Source organism: Tenrec ecaudatus, chromosome 11 (assembly GCF_050624435.1).
Source record: "Tenrec ecaudatus isolate mTenEca1 chromosome 11, mTenEca1.hap1, whole genome shotgun sequence".
Taxonomy (NCBI): domain Eukaryota; kingdom Metazoa; phylum Chordata; class Mammalia; order Afrosoricida; family Tenrecidae; genus Tenrec; species Tenrec ecaudatus.
This window is the reverse complement of record NC_134540.1, coordinates 52,208,667-52,226,678: the sequence shown is the minus strand read 5'-3', so window position 1 is coordinate 52,226,678 and position 18,012 is coordinate 52,208,667. Positions and strand designations below refer to the sequence as shown.

Sequence of the window (18,012 nt, the reverse complement as noted above, 5' to 3'; positions counted from 1 at the left end):
ATTAAAGCATTTACCCAGTAATTATAATTCATGAAGTGTTGTTTTACCTCCAATACTGCTGCTTTCAACACAATAGCTGCTTTTAACATAGTAGCTGCTTTCAACAGAGTGCTGCTCCCTACACAGTAGCTGCTCTCTACACATGTGTGTCTGGTCTGCATAAGTACATTATGGCACCAACCCTGTATTTGTATAGGGCATATATGATGGGGTTGGGTTGATGATGTCATCATACCAGGTACTCATATGTGGGCATAGCTGCATGTGGGCGGACGCACCTGGAGATGGATAGAGTCACCGTGTCTTGGTTCCTGAGACCATCGGAAATATGTGTTTTCTGATGGACTTAGGCTATCCCCGTGAAAGGGTCGTTGGACCCCCAAAGGGGACAGGACTCACCGGTTGAGAACCGCTGTCCTGGAGGGTTGCTCTGAGTCACAGTTGACTCCATAACAGTGAGTGTGCAATTTGAGTTTTCAGTCCCTGAGAGAGGCTACTGATATCAGCATGAACAAAGCATAGCATATGGCAGCCTCATCGAATCTGGGAGGATAACAGAGGGAATGACGGATATGCAAACAGACTAATTCCATGAAATGGAGTCTGCACAAAATCGGAGATCTTCACAGCAGAAAGGCAGAACACCTAGCCCAGCCACAAAGGGATGACACTGTAGCTATCTCATGGGGGTAAAACAAAGGAACCCACCAGAAAGATATTGGAGGACCATCATCCTGGCTGACTGACTACTGTGCTAAAAAGTGAGTTTGATGATGAGCTGTGGCTGGCCCCCAGACTTACAGACTGATTGTGAGCCATTTGACTTATCCACCTAATGAGTGTTTGGCCTCAATCTGTCAAGGGTAAAGGATGATTCTGAGATTATACGAATGCCTCCTACTCTTACTGCCTCATAAACTAGTCTGGGGGTAAGTACTCTATGAGCAAACTCAAACTGCCACTTATTTTTCAAAATTGATAGTGAGACTAGCAATGGCTGTGTTCACAGTACAAATACAGAGTTGAGTAGTTAGACCAAGACAGTGTGCCCTGCAGAACCTAAGATATTTGCTGTCTGGACATTTACAGGGGGAAATGAAAAGAAAAACCCGGGAGTCAATTGTAGTAGCCATGCACTCAGCTGTCACCATGTCATGGTTTGAACTGAGGAAGGTAGGATCTGTGTTAGTCTCGGTAGACTAGAGAAACAAATTCAGTGAGACTCGTATGTGTATAAGTAAGAGCTTTATACACAAATGCAATTGAATATTGAGAACATGTCCCAGCCTGTCTCCATGTGTCTTGTCAACTGCAATGTCGCCCAGGGAGTAAGCCTGTGTCCCACATCTAACGAACTATTTATCTCCTTAGCACAGCGGTTCTCAACCTGTGGGTTGTGACTCCTTGGTGGGGGGGGGGGGGTCAAATGACCTTTTCACAGGCGTCACCTAAAACCATGGGAAAACACATATTTCCAGTGGTCTTAGGAACGGAGAAGTTGGCTTTTTACACATACCGTCGCAAATGTAACAATGTATTTTACTGCTGTTATATTAAGACTGTTAACCATGCTACACCATGCTTCAAGACAAAACTTCATTTATTTGTTATTAGAAATAAATATTTCACAATATATAATTACATATTGTTTTTGTGATTAGTCACTATGCTTTAATTATTTTCAATTTGTAACAATGAAAATACATCCTGCATATCAGATATTTACATTACAATTCATAACAGTAGCAAAATTATAGTTATGAAGTAGCAACGAAAATAATGTTATGGTTGGGGGGTCACCGCAATATGAGGAGCTGTATGAAAGGGTGGCAGCATGAGGAAGGTTGAGAACCACTGGCTTAGCACCTCCAAATGAGGTCATCAACCTGCAATCTGATTGACAGGCCAAACTCCACCCCTTCGCTCTTAAATCTTCAATTGACAACAGATTAGGTAACTCCCACAGGATCCCTCATGGGAACTCATACTTGGAGCGAAAGGGAATGAGGGAATGTTCTAAGGACTGGCGACAGGGAGAGAGACTGGAAAAGGGCCAGTGGAACAAATCTGCTTGGTAAAGACCACTCTCTCTGCCCAGATGATTTAGAATTGGCAGGAAGTTATGCTGCTTGTCAGAGATTGGAATTTTCTTGCACAGGAAAAGGATCGCGCGCGTGCGCGCCGCGTGTGTGTTTTTTCCGTGCAGCCTTACATTTCGCCAGATTTAGGAGATTATATGTTGTTGCTAGTGGCCCACCTATAGTGACCCTACCAGTGCGGGTGAACGGCTCCCCAGGGTGCAAGGCTGTGCCCTTTCGGAAGCAGATCGGAAGACCTGTGTTCTGAAACTCCCGCTTCAGTCTAGTACTCCCATGCGTAATCATTTGCGTGAATATTCTATAGCGTTCTTTTTATAAAACTGAATCATGCAGAAGGAAAAGTGTGCGTCAAGTTTTCCACGGGGAGGTCACATACGATTCAAATCAGTGCCTACGGCCCTCTGTGGGAGACAGAGAGCCGAAGTGGGGAACACAACCCGCAGCCCACACTGCCTCCGGCCCGCTGTGCCTGGCAGCCTGGTGATGAATGCCCACACTCGGAAGACGTTTCCTTGACGCCTCGCAGTCCCGGGAGCACCGTGCAGTTAATAAATATTTATTGAACGCATTTTCCTGGGGCTTGCAGACTTGCTCAGAGATGCTATAACCAAATGAGCAATAATGATTCAAGGTGGTTAGAAATAAATATATAAATGCTTGATGCGAGCCAAGCTAGGAATGGGCAACAGGGAAGAAAATATGTGCAGAGAAGTTACCCAAATAATGCTAGTTTTCAGCTAAATACGAAAGAAGCCTGTCTGTCACAGGGACTCATCCCCAGCAGCGGCTTGCAAGCTGAGAAGGAAGCAGAGGAGGGAAGGAAGGAGGGACGAGAAGGATGGGGGCAGAGGAGGCACAGGGGAAGGGGTTTTATAAATGGCTCCGTTTTGAACAACTGAAAATACACACCCATTTTAAATTCAATTGTTTGTTATCCTCTCTGGTTTTTATGTGACTAGTATTTTCTTCTGTCACGAAAATGGTGCCTCCACTCAAGTAACAACAGAGCGTTATGCGGAATGGGTTCCCAAATCGTAATTTTTTTGCAATAAAGAGTAAGTAGGGCTTTCTGCTACCCCTTTGAAGCTCCAGTGCCTGATGTCATCCTACTAGCTTTAAAGTCTGAGTAGGGTATCACCAATTTGGACACGAGGAGGCTATGAGGATCCGTTTGTGTAAGACAGAGATTGTTGCCTGGGTTTGAGACAAATTATTCTGTCTGAGGGCGTGTAACAGAATGTGAAGTCATCACCTCTCTGTCTCCTGCGCCCCCACCTCCGTCTCCTGGGAAGGCAGAGACAAGGGTGCCCGGCACTGCAGGAGGCCATGTCTGAGGTTCTGAGGTGAGATGCGGCTGCTTGTCCAGCTGTATAGGAGAGAAATCATACCTGTGGGAAATGCTCTACTAGACATCCCTCTATTTTTTACTCCAAATGCTCAAGAAAAGCTCCAGCCCTGCCTGGCCAGGTCCAGACTTTCTCAGCATTGTAAAAAGGACAAATCAAGTGGACATCCAGGTCCACATCTGTTGGCTCTGCTTTTGAGGTGCTTCTGCCCAACCGCTTACACCCCCGGACTAAAGGGGAAACCAAGACTCCAGACAGCAGGGAAAAGGCAGAACCCACATACCTAGATTTCTTATAGTTCTTTTCAGAAGGCCAAACTCAAAAGTGGAAGGTCATTGAGTTGGGGTATAATGGACCTTTCTTGCTAGTAATTGTGGCCCTTGAATTGTCTTTGCTTTTTCTATGCCCTTTCGACGGCTCTGAGTGATGCTTCATGTAGCTACAGACTCATTCAAGGAAACATGCACCAAGATTTATACTACTTCCCCTCAGACTCCCGGGTGGTTCCAGCAGTTAAAAGCTGCGCTTCTAATCAAAAGACTGATCGTTCCAGTGCACCCAGAGGTGCCTCAGAAGACATCTCTGATGTTCTACTTCTGAAAACCCAGGCATTGCAAACCTGATGGAGCACAGCTCTACTCTGACATAACAGGGGTTGCCATGAGTTCGAGTCAACCTGATGGCAATTCTGTGGCAAGTCCACCTCCACTAGAATATTTTTTGCAAATCTCCTTATTCTACTCTCTCCTTACTTTAAAATGATCTATCGACCCACCTTCCAAAAATTGCAAAAGGAAGTTCCTTAGAATTTTCATGGAGTTATCGTTTCTATCGTGTGTGTGTGTGTGTGTTAAACAGAGATAACCTCCTACTATCCAACGCCCATATTTTGTAAAAGTATGTCTCCTTGCTTAGATCCACAATCAGTGCTCATGGAAGCAGCAGTCAAGAGATCAAATGGTGCATACCACTGGGTAAATCTGCTGCTCAAGACTTCTCTAAAGTCTTTAAAAGCAAGAATGTTACCTTGAGGACTGTGGGATTTTCAGTTGCCTCGTATGCATGTGCAAGTTGAACACTGAATAAGGAAGACCGAAGAAGAATCAATGTGTTTGAATCATGGTGCTGGTGAAGAATACTGAAAGTACCAGCAACTGCCCAAAGAACCAACAAATCTGCCTTGAAAAAAGTGCAGCCAGAGCCCCTAGTAGGCAAGGATGGCTAGACTTTGTCTCAACTACGTGGGGCATGTTGTCAGGAGAGACCAGTCCCTATGGAAGGACATCGTGTTCAGTAAGGTAGCAGCACGTGGGAAAAGAAGAAGACCTTCTACAAAGTGGATTGACTGAATGGCTGCGTCAGTGGGTTCAAGGACAGGAACAATTGTGAGGATGGTGCAGTGTTGTGTTATAAGTCAGACCCAACTCAAGGGCACCGAACAACCACAACATACCTTGAACGGGACCTCTGGTGGTGTATTAGATTATAGGTTGAGGGGATAACCACATACTCAGCAGTTTGAGTCCCCCAACCGCTATGTGGGAGAAAAATGAGGCTTTCTGCTCCCATAGAGATTTTTAACCTCCGAAACCCACCTGGGCCACTGTAAGTTAGGATCAGTAATTCGATGGCACTGAGTGCCACCTTAAGCATGTTCAGTGGCATTGCTCTCACAGATCAGAGAAAGAAAACCTAGACCCTAATGGTGGTTCAAGGGTGAAAGTTCCCATGCCAGAGACTGAGGTTCTATTCCAGGACAATGTACTCCATATGCATCCATGGAGTGCCTGCCACTGGAGACTTGAATACATCAATGATGCTGAACAAGTTTCAGCAGAGCGTCCAAAAGAAAACAGACTAGGCGAGTGATGGTGGGAGGGGGATGAACCTGGTAATCAATTGCTGAAATCATCAGGTCTGATCCACAGCCAACCCTGGGGGCGGTGCTGAGTCAGGTAGCCCTTCAGTGCTGTCCATGAGTTCGCCGTGATAAGAATCATTGTGAGGATGGTGAAGGAGCAGGCGGTGTTGTGTTTCGTTCTGTTGTTCATAAGGTTGTTATAAGTCAGAGCCAACTAAGGGCCACTCACAATCCCAACATACCTTGAACATGAGTTGGGGTCCACTTAATAGCAGCCAAGAACAATAAGCAAGAGAATCATGATGCAAATGGGGGAAAAAAACCTTCCAAAATTTAGAATGATGAAAGGACCCTCAGGGAAGTCATCATGAAAACAGAACCATTGAACTTCCTTGAAGTCAGGTCTAATCATGACCAGTAAGAGGAAGAGGGGCTGGGGTTGGGGGTGTTGAGCATTCCCTGACTTTCCAGTAGAGCTGACTGCTCAGCAGGCTCATCCCAAATCCATATTTCTTTAAGCCTTTCCGGAAGTTGTGACCATTCCATTCTACACCTCTACAGTGTCCCTACGGATCCAGAATATTAAGCAGATTACCACTTGAGGTCACTTATCCCACGGTGGTGTTTTATGGCTGCTTATTTATGAGTGTTTTCTCCCTGGAGAAATGAAATCTTCTAACTCAGAAGGAACCAGTGTGTTCTGTGTGCAAGGTTGTCTGGAATGAATTCATTGAGCGCAAACTGATGAAATTGTTTCCTTTGTAGACTTGACCCTGGTTCTGGGCTAGAGCTCCTGGGAGGGTCCTCTGTAGGCAGAAAAGGGATTATGTGGTTGAGTGTGTGAGAGCCCGTGGACAGCTGACACTGTTGTTCCTCTGCCCCACACACGTCCCCAGGCTCCTGTGACCCTTTGTCCCATGGGAGCCTCATATACCTGCATGCCAAAGGAACTATGGTGTTATTTGAGGTCTTGTCAGGTAAGATTTATTCCCCAAAGGTTGTATACCACATAATCCCAACTCTGGGGAAAAATGCTTATTGAAAAGGGTGGATACAAATGCCACCCCCACCCCCACCCCTAAGGGGATGAACAACAGAAACATGGCCCAAGGTTGGTGTAAGAGATGAAAATAGTAATAATTTATAAATTATCACGGGTTCATGAGGAGAAGGGAGGGGAAGTAAAAAATGAGGAGCTCAAATAGAAAGAAAATGTTTTGAAAGCATGATGACAACATATGTACAAATGCGTCTGACACAGTGGACATAGGGACTGTTATAAGAGCTGTAAGAGCCCCCAATAAAATGATTTTTTAGGTTAAAATAAAAATAAATAAATGAAAGGCTGGATACAAAACTTGGCAAGGAAAAGACATAGGAGTATGGCTTTTAAAATGGAGGAAGTCAACTTGTAATCATAACTGATATGAACGGCTAATTGGAATATTTGTTATTCCTAAAAATCTCTGCTGTGTCTCAGAACTTCTACACAAATCCCAGCTAGAAATCCTTTTTCACTTGACCGCCCCATCCCTGCAAGTAGGTTTCCCCCACCCTGGTCTTGTATGCGTACTTGCCTCTTTGCCTCCGCAAGTGATGATCAACCTTCTCCTCAGTAAGCATGAGCTGGGAGCCACCCAGTGACTTCTAGGTGCTCAAAGAATTGATGTGGATTTCTCTGAGAGCTGTTGATTTACTGGGTGTGAGTCCCTGCATTCTCTCACATGTACTCACCACCACCAATACTCCTCAGATTTCATGGACCCATGTCGGATTACAGGCCTTTTATATTGTCACATTAAGACTTTATAGTCCACTCTTTCTATCAGCATTCTTCTTAAACCCACAGATAAAAAACATGCTTTACATTGAATAAACTTACAACATTTTGCTCATTTTTCTGATTGCACCAAACCCCCTGACCTGTACTTAGAAATCATGTCCCTAGAGTGAGTGTTCCAGTGCTTAGCACTGCTAGATGGGTTCTAAACCCTTAAAAATTGGGCTGACTTTTCTTACAGGTTGTAACATCTATGTCATAAGTCCTAAAAGGCTTATGGATGGGATCTGCAAAGAAATGAGGGCATAGCTGTAAGAACCACCAGAAGTCAAAGGGTTTCAGGAAATCTTTCTCTGACTAGGAAACCAGGTGCTAACTGATGCAGAAGGGTAGGGAGCACACTGAACTCTGTTCTTTCTTCTATCCTCCAGGTACATGGCCATCATCCATCCGCTCCAGCCTCGCCTGTCAGCCAAGGCCACCAAGGTTGTCATCGGTGTTATCTGGGTGCTGGCTCTCCTGCTGGCCTTCCCCCAGGGCTACTACTCAACCACTGAGACCATGCCCAACAGAGTGGTGTGCATGATTGAATGGCCGGCGCATCCCCAAAAGATTTATGAGAAAGTGTGAGTAGTGATACCTCTGTACTCGCTGTGGGTGCCTTCCTGTGCCTCCCGGGGTCCTTCGTCTTTCTATGCCCCTTTCTCCAGTAAGAGCCAGTGTGTATCCCCAAGCATGTCGTACAGAGACACTGATGTACACTAGATATGCTCATAGTTATCAGGAGTCTATAATGCCCTTAATACAATTTTTTAAAGAGGCAAAACCTGGATTTTATTATATCAAGCTTTTAAATGCCCATTCCACAACTCTCAAGCCTTCTGCTAGTTATTTTCCCTGTTGACATCTGCATTTCTTTGCTTGGGGATCCTTCCTAAGCCACAGAATACTGATCTCGCAACAAGAACAGTATGTCAAAAGGAAGGCGAATTGCCCTTAAGCCTTGCTATCAATCTCCGCCAACTGTTGTAACCGTTTGGTACTTTCATTTGCTGATGGGCAGGACTCAAAATGAAAAGAAACAACTGCAAATATCAATTAATATTTGGAATTTGAAATGTCAAAGTTATAAGTCTAGGAAAATTAGAAGCAGTTAAAAATAAAATAGAATGCTTAAAAATAATATTTTAGACCTTAGTGAGATGAAATGGACAGGTATGGGCCATTTTGATTGAGAAAACCATATAGCTTCCTTTGACATACTCAAGAGGAATGGTTTTCCATTCAGCATCAATGACATTTCATTATCTATATTGAAGTATCATGCTACTATCTATGATAGATCATACCTATTTATCGTTAAGTAAATCCAATCAATACAACTAGTGTTCAAATCATATGCAGCAATCACAAAAGCTAGTGATGACGATATTGAAGAATTCTACCAGCATCTTCAGTCTGAAATTGATCTAGCATGAGATCAAAATCCATTGATAATTGTTGGTGAATGGAATGCAGAAATTGGAAACAAAGAGAAATAGTAGTTGGAAAATATGGTCTGGTTAATGGAAAGGAAGTAGGAGATCGCATGATATAATTTTGCAAGACCAATGACTTGTTCATAGCAAATACCTTTTTTGAACAACACAAAAGGTGACTAGACACATGGACTTCTCCATGTGAATACACAGATACCAAATTGACTACATCTGTGGGAAGGGACAATAAACCAAATGCCCCTACCATCTAGCTATTGCCAACTCTTAATGACCTTTTCAGACAGGGTAATACTGCCCTGTGAGTTTTTGACACTGTATTTGTTGTGGAATTAGAAAGCTCCTTCTTTCTCTCAAGGAGTGGCTGGTGGATTTGCACTACAGACTTTTTGGTTATCAGCCCAATGTGTAACCACTACACCACCAAAGCTCCTAAAGAGACAATGGAGAAATTCATTATCAGCAACCAAAAGTAGGCCAGAAACTGATTGGAACACATTATCAATTAGTCATGTATAAGTCCAGTTGAAGAAAATTAAAACAAGTCCATAAGGGTCAAAATAAAACCCTGAGAATATCTCACCTGAATTTCAAGAACAGGATTAAACACTAATTACAGAAGACCTGAAGAACTTTGGGATGGAATGTCATACATGAAGAAAGCAAAAAGTTATTTAAAAGGAAAAGATTAAGATTTAGAAGGAAACGATTAAGGTGAATGTCAGGAAAAAAAAATTATACACCAGCTATTAATTGTAGAGTAGCTAAGGCAAATGGAAGAAAAGATTAAGTCAAAGAGCTGAACAGAAAATTTCCAAGAGCAGCTCAAAAGACAAAATAAAATATTATAGTGAAATTTGCCAAGGCCCTGAAATAGAAAACCAAGAAGAAAGAACATGCTCAAGTTATCTGAAACTGAGAGAGCTCAAGAGAAAATGCAAGCCTGGAGTTGCAATCTTCGAAGAGTCTAAGGGCAAAAATACTCAGTGATGCAAGAAGCAACAAAAGAAGATAGAAAGAATGCACCGAATCGCTCTACTCAAAGTGCTGGTCAACATTCCACCATTTCAAGAGATAGTGTAGAATCAAGAACCAGTGGTACTTCAGGGAGGAATCCAAGCTGCACTGAAAGCTTTAGCCAAAAACAAGGTTCCAGGAATTGATGGAGCACCCACTGAAATGTTTCAATAAGCTAGACGCACTGGAAGCACTCCCTCATCCATGCTAAGAAATTTGGAAAATAACTATCTGGCTAACTGACTGGAAGAGATCCATATTTGTACCCATTCCAACAAAAGATGACCCAACAGAATGCTCAATCTATAGAACAATATCATTAATATTACATGCAAGTAAACTTTTGCTGAAGATAATCCAACAATGGATGCAGCATTATATTGGCAGGGAGCTGCCAGAGGTTCCGGCTTGCTTCAGAAGAGAACCCAGAATAAGGGGGTTCATTGCGCCTGTCAGATGGGTCGTGGCTGAAAGTAGAGAATACCGGGGAAATGTTTACTTGTGTCACATTGACTATGCAAAGACATTTGACTCTGTGGATCAGAAAATGGATCAAGAGACAACTGTGTAAAAAGAACAGGGAATACTACTGCCTGGTTTATAATCAGGAAAGGTGCACGTCAGGGTCATATCCTCTGGCCATACTATTCAATCTGTATTCTGAGCAAATTATTAGAGAAGCTGGATTATATGACAAAGAATGATTACCAGAATTGAAGGAAGGCTTATTAACAACCAGTGAAAGGTATACGACATATTCTTGCTTGATGAAAATGAGGAAAGCATGAAATACTTACCGATGAAGATCAAGGATTGCAATCATCAATATGGATTAAAACTCAATGTAAAGAAAACCAAAATCCTCAAAACTGGACCATTAGGTAGCATCATGATAAATGGAGAAAAGATTGATGTTATCAAGGATTTCATCTTGTTTGAATCTACAATCAATGCTCACGGAACCAGTAGTCAAGAGAGATCAAACAAGGCATTGCATTTAAGTATATCTTTAAAGTGTTGAAAAGCAAGGATCTTACTTTGAGGACTAAAGAATATCTGGGCCAAGCCATGGTATTTTTAATCACGTCCTGTGCATGTGAAAGATGGATATTTAATGAGGAAAACCAAAGAAAAATTAATGCTTTTGAGCTATAATATTGACAAATATATTGAAAGTACCTCGAGCTGCCAAAAGAACAAACAGCTCTGTCTTGGAAGAAGTACATGCAGAATGCTACCTAGAGCTTTCCACTCTAAATGATCTTTCACCTCACATACTTTGGACATGTTATGAGGAGAGACCCTTCCCTTGAAAAGGGCATCATGCTTCATGAAACGGGGGTCAGTGAAAACGAAGAAGGCCTAGACCAGATGGATGGACACAGTGGCTGCAACAATGAGCTCAAACAAGAACAATTTGGGGTGGCGCAGAGCTGGGCACTGTTCCATCTGTTGTACGTAGGGTGGGTGACTCCTAAAGAAAGATAAGGATGGGAAATGGTTGAGAGTCTGTTTTTTAAGTTGTCCATTAAAAATATACCAGATATAATTTGCACTGAATAATGTGACAATTCTTTGAACCCTGCTATATATGAACACTCAACACACATAATAAAACATAAACAGTGGGAACAGACTCGGTGGCCCCTAGCAGCAATGACATCAACAGGAAAGTTCAGAGTCTCTTTAAAACCATTTTGGTCCTTTCTTTCCTTTCTACCTTTTTTTTAAAAAAAATAATTTTAATAGGGGCTCATATCACTCTTATCACAATCCATACATACATCAGTTGTATAAAGCACATTTGTACATTCATTGCCCTCAGCATTCTCAGTACACTTGTTCTCCACATAAGTCCCCAGAATCAGCTCCTCATTTTTCCCCCTCCATCCCAGCTCCCTGCTCCTTCATGAACCATCAATTATTCATAAATTATTATTTTGTCATATCTTACACTGCCCAATGTCACCCTTCACCCACTTTTCTGTGGTCTATACCCCAGGGAGTGGGTTGTTTGTAGATACTTATAATCGCTTCCCCGTTTCCAACCCACCCACCCTCTACCCTCCCGGGATCACCACTCACACCACTGGTCCTGAAGGGATCATCTGCCCTGGATTCCCTGTGTTTTCCGTTCCTATATGGACCAATGTACATCCTCTGGTCTAGCCAGATTTATAAGGTAGAATTGGGATCATGATAGTGGGGCATGGGGGAGGAAGCATTTAGGAACTAGAGGAAAGTTGTATGTTTCATTGTTGCTACATCACATCCTGACTGGCTCGTCTCCTCTCCGAGACCCTTCTGTAAGGGGATGTCCAATTGCCTATAGATGGGCTTTGGGTCCACACTCCGTACTTCCCCTCACTCACAATGATATGATATTTTTGTTCTGATGATGTCTGATACCTGATTTCTTCGACACCTTGTGATCACACAGGCTGGTATGATTCTTTCGTGTGGGCTTTGTTCCCCCTCAGCTAGATGACCACTTGTTTACCTTCAAGCCTTTAAGACTCCAGATGCTATATCTTTTGATAGCCAGGCACCATCAGCTTTCTTAACCACATTTGCTTATGCAACTGCTTTGTCTTCAGCGATTGTGTTGGGAAGGTGAGCATCATGGAATGCCAATTTAATAGAACAAAGTAATCTTACATTGAGGGAGTATTTGCGTGGAGGCTCAATGTCCATCTGCTACCTTATTACTAAACCTATACATATATGCACATAGATCTACTTCCACATCCACATATATAAATACATTTACATATGTACGTGCCTTCATCTATTTATTTATTTATTTATCGTTTTATTAGGTGCTCATACAACTCTTATCACAATCCATAAATACATCAATTGTGTAAAGCACATTTGTGCATTCATTGCCTTCATCATTCTCAAAATATTTGCTCTCCACTTAAGCCCCTGGCATCAGCTCCTCATTTTCCCCCTCCCTCCCCACTCCCCCATCCCTCATGAACCCTTGATAAATTACAAATTATTATTTTGTCATATCTTGCCCTGTCCAACGTTTCCCTTCACCCACTTTGCTGTTGCTCATCCCCCAGGGAGGAGGTCACATGTAGATCCTTTTAATCGGTTCCCCCTTTCCAACCCACCCTCCCTCTACCTTCCCAGTATCGCCACTCACACCACTGGTCCTGAAGGGATCATCCGCCCTGGATTCACTGTGTTTCCAGTTCTTATCTGTACCAGTGTACATCCTCTAGTCTAGCCATACTTTCAAAGTATACTTGGGATCATAATAGTGTGTGGGCGGGGGGAGAGGGGGGAGGGAGGAAGCATGTGGGAAATAGAGGAAAGTTGTATTTTGTATTATTGCTACATCGCACCCTGACTGGCTCGTCTCCTCCCCAAGACCCTTCTGTATGGGGATGTCCAGTGGCCTACAAATGGGCTTTGGGTCTCCATCCCACACTCTTCCCCCTCATTCACTATGGTATGATTTTGTGTTCTGATGATGCCTGATACCTGATCCCTTCAAGACCTTGTGATCGCACAGGGTGGTGTGCTTCTTCCATGTCGGTTTTGTTGATTCTGGACTAGATGGTCGCTTGTTTACCTTCAAGCCTTTAAGACCCCAGACACCATATTTTTTTATAGCGGGCACCATCAGTTTTCTTCACCATATTTGCTTATGCACCCGCGTTGTCTTCAGCAATCATATCATGGATGCAAGCACACAATTATATGATATTTTTGTTCCTTGATGCCTGATCACTGATCCCTTTGGCACCTCGTGATCACACAGGCTGGTGTGCTTTTTCCATGTGGGCTTTGTTGCTTCTTAGCTAAATGGCTGCTTGTTTTCCTTCAAGCCTTTAAGACTCCAGATCTCTATAAATGCCCTTTGCCTCCTAGCTCTTTCCTCTATTTCCTTTTACTTTCCTCTTGTCCCACTATCATGTTCAGCCTTCATTTGGGTTTCAGTAATTCCTCTAGGTTACATTACCATTGGCCATGCCCTACCAGGCCTCCTATACCTTCCTCACCACCGATTTGGATCACTTGTTGTTCCCTTCTCCCTGAGTTTGTTAACAACACTTCCTTTCCCCCCACCTCATCCTCTCCCTTGTCCACCCGGAACTGTTGGTCCCGTTGTTTTCTGTTCCAAATTGTTCATCCAGCATATCTTATTTAGACACACCTGCGGAGGTAATAACATGCACAAAAACAAAACAGGGAAAACCAAGCAACAAAATAAAACAACAATGACAAGCCAATGGCCAAAAACAAAACAAAATACAACAAGAAAGAAAAGCTTGTAGTTAGTTCAAGGACTGTTTGTTGGCCTTTAGGAGTGTTTTCCATCGAATCTGATGGGATGCCAAGCTGTGGCCCCAAAGTCTATTTTTAGTATTGCCTGGGGACTTAGTTGCTTTTTTCCCCTTGCTGCTCTGTTCCACACCCTTAGTGTTTTGCCTTGGTGTGGGGGGAACAGATCAGATGGAATTCCCATACGGTGTCTCCAGTGTTGTCCCCTGTAAGGCTATGGGTCAGTGAGGGATGTCATGTATCATAGTGGGACCAACCATATGATTTTCTCTGTGGATTGGCTGCTCTGAGTGGGAATATAATCCTCAAGGGTTGGTGGGCAAAGATGTGCTCCACTCTCTCTTCCTCCCCCTTCATATGCTCCCATGTGATCTGATCCGACATGGCCCTCTCCCAGAGTTGCAGATTGAGTGCTGTACTCTTAAATACATTTTTGTGGGGAGAGGGGCAGGTGTCAACATAGTTGGGATTGGGACCAGCTCCTCAGACCTCTACACTGGTTCCCTACACCATGCCGGCATGTTGCATTCACATCCTGGAGTACTGGGTTGAAGTCTGGTCCCTCCTTCCCTGTGGAGATATAAACAATACCCTCCCCTTGGGTGGGTTAGTGCCCTGTGGCCCCGTTACCCATTTCTTTTTTATTGTTTTCTCCTTCCCCCCACCTCCTTTTTAGTTGGCTACCATATGTATCCCTGGATTTGATCTGGCCCCTGCAATACTACCTCTTTTGTATACAGTAGCTTTTTCCCTATGCCCCTTTTGCATTTTTAACATATTTTTAAATGTTTGTATACAGCAGGTATTTCCCTATGCCCCTTTTGAATGGTTTTTTTTTTTAAGCTTACCTCAGTGGACTCATGTTGTACTTGGCCTTTTGTGCGTGGATTACTTCAGATAGCATGATTTCCTCCAGTTCTTCCCATACAATGATGTGCTTTACACGTTCATCACTGCAATCCACTTGTCAGTCGATGGAAATTTGGGTTGTTTCCAACTCGTTGCAATTGTGAACTGTGCCGCAATGAACATTGGAGCACAGATGTCTGGCCTTGGTTTGTTTCATGCCTCTTCTGGGTATATGCCCAGTAGGGGGATTGCTGGGTCGTATGGTAGCTCTATTTCCATCTGTTTTACATATTACCAGATCGATTTCCATAGTGGCTGTACATACTTACAGGTCCACCAGCAGTGGATGAGAGTTCCTGTCTCCCCACAGCCCCTCCAACACTTGTTGCTTTCTGATTTTTTGAATTGGGCTATCTTTGAGGGTGTTAGGTGGTACCTCATTGTTGTTTTAATTTGCATTTCTCTTATGGCTAAAGATCGGGAACATTTCCTCATATGTTTGTTGGCCATTCGGATTTCTGACCCTGTGAAAATTCTGTTCAGGTCCTTTGTCAACCTCCTCAGTGGGCAATTAGTTTTTTTTTTCTTTATGGAAGCTAGCAGAGTGTTGTAGATTTCAGTAATAAGGTCTTTGTCTGATGTGTCATTGCTAAAGTTGTTTTCCCAATCTGTGGCCTCTCTTGCTACTCTACTGGTGAATTCGTTCAATGTACACAGGTGTTTTATCTTCAGTATATCCAACTTGTCAATTTGTGCCTCCTCTGTGTTTGTGTTCTTCCCTATTTCTGATAGTCTATGTATTCCCTGTGCCAAAGTTCTCAAGTTGGTCCCAATTCCCTCATTGACGGCCCTAATAATTTGGGGTTTAACTTCAAGGTCTGTGATCCACCTTGAGTTTATTCTTGTGCATGGAGTGAAATAAGGGTCTTGCTTCATTTTTCTGCTGGTAGATATCCATTTTTTTTCCAGCACACTTGTTAAAGAGGGCATCTGCTTCCCATTGGATATTTTTTGGGACCTTTATCAAAGATCAGTTGTCTGTATGTTGATGATTTTATTTCTGGGTTTTCAGTTCTTTTACATTGGTCTGAGTATCTGGCATTATACCAATACCATGTGGTTGTGACCACTGTGACTGTATAATATGTGCTAAAGTCAGGTAAAGTAAGCCCTCCTACTATGTCCTTCTACTTGAGTTCTCTGCTAATTCTGGGCTTCTTCCCTCTCTAAATGAAGTTGGTAATCAGTTTTTACATTTATTTGAAGAAAGATGAGGGTAATTGTATTGAGATTGCATTAAATGTATATAGTGCCTTGGGCAGAACTGACATCTTTACTATATTGAGCCTTCCATCCACGAACATGAGGTATTCTTCCATTTGGTGAGGTCACTCTTGGTTTCTTGTAATAGTGTTCCGTAGTTTTCCTCATATAGATCTTTTTTTTTCTTTTAGTTAGGTATTTTCCTAGATATTTCAATTTGTTCTTGGTTATTGTGAAGAGTACCACCTTTTTGACATCTTCTTCTGTGGTCTTATCCGATCTATATAGCAGTCTGATGGACTTCTGTTTGTTGATCTTGTATCCTGCCACTCTGCCAAACTCTTCTATTGCTTCCAGTACTACCCTTGCGGAGCTTTTGGGATTTTCCATATATAAAATCATATCATCTGCAAATAGTTTCACCTCTTCATTCGATAGTTTCACCTCTTCAACCAATACCTTTGATGTCTTTTCTTTGCCTTATGCTGTTAGCTAAAACCTACAGTATGTTATTAAATAAGAGTGGGGACAAGGTTCTTCCTTGTCTTGTCCCTTTTTTCAGCGGGATTGTGTTAGTCTTTTCTCCATTGACTACCAGGTTGGCTGTTGGTTTTTCATATACAGCTTGTATTGGCTTGAGGAATTTTCTTCCCATTCCTATCTGCTCAAGTGTCTTAAACAGGAATTGGTGTTGGATGTTCTTGAATACTTTTTCTGCCTCTATCGATATTATCATGTGATTCTTATAGTTTTTCCTGTCAATGTGGTGAATGATACTAATGGTCTTTCGTGTTTTGAACCATCCCTCCATCCCTGGTATGAATCCCACTTGGTCGTGGTGAATTATTTGTTTTATATACTTTTGTATTCTATTGGCTGGTACTTTGTTAAGGATTTTTCCATCGATGTTCATTAGGGATATTGGTCTGTAGTTCTCAATTCTTGTGGGATCCTTGCCCGGTTTTAGTATCAGAGTTATACTAGCTTCATTGAAAGAGTGCGGGAGTTTGCTGTCTTTTCTATGTTGTGGAAGATTTTGTGTAGGATTGGTGTTAGTTCTTCCATAAATGCTTGGTAGAAATCTCCTGTGAAGCCATCTGGTCCAGGGAATTTTTTGTTGATAATCCTTTTATAACCTTGTCTATTTCTTCTATTGATATGGGTCTGTTGAGATTCTTGACATTCTTGGGGATAGTCTAGGGAGGGATTGTTTATCCAAGAATTTGTCCATGTCTTCCAAGTTGTTGAATTTATTGGAGTACAATCCTTAGTAGTACTGTGTAATTATCCTTTTGACTTCATTAGTTTCTGTTGTAATGTCCCCTCTTTCATGCTATTGAAATTTGTTCCCTCCTTTCTTTGGTTAGGTTTGCCAGCAGTCTGTCAATTCTGTTTATCTTTTCAAAGAACCAACTTTTAGCAGCATTAATTTTTTCCATAGTTTTCTTATTTTCCCTATCCTGAATCTCAGCCCTGATTTTTATTATTTCATTTCTTTTGCTATTAGTGGGATTGTCCTGCTGACTCTGCTCTAGTAAAATGTATGCCAGCATTTCAATCATGAGTCTATCTTCCTTTTGTCAGGTGTGCATGTATTGCTATGAAACTTCCTCTGATAACTGCCTTTGCTGTGTCCCATAAGTTTTGGTGCATCATGTTCTCATTCTTGTTGGTTTACAGATATTTCCTAATTTCATCTCTGATCTGTGCCAGTACGCACTCCTTTTGCAATAGAGAGTTATTCATCATCCAATTGTTTGCTCTTGTTTTCTTCGTCTTCCTTTCATTGATTCCAAACCTTATGTCATGGTGGTCAGAGAGAGATCTGTGTGACAATAATGTGCTTATTTTTATGTAGACTCACCTTATGCCCCTGCATATAGTCTATCTTGAAATATGTGCCATGCTGGCTTGAAAATAATGTAATTTTTTTTTTTTGTATTTGGATGAAAAGCTCTGTAAATATCTATCAGGTCAAATTGTCTAATGGTAATATTTAGAT

General features: G+C 42.4%; 1 protein-coding gene across 1 annotated transcript in view; it reads left to right on the top strand.

The window, feature by feature from the left end:
- The window catches only part of TACR1 (tachykinin receptor 1), a 675,223-nt gene that overhangs the window by 562,857 nt on the left and 94,354 nt on the right, over positions 1–18,012 (top strand). The window contains exon 7 of the mRNA XM_075563057.1: positions 7,518–7,712. Within this exon, the coding sequence (XP_075419172.1) occupies positions 7,522–7,712 (191 nt within the window). The 5' untranslated portion in view covers positions 7,518–7,521. The remainder of the gene's footprint in view (positions 1–7,517; positions 7,713–18,012) is intronic.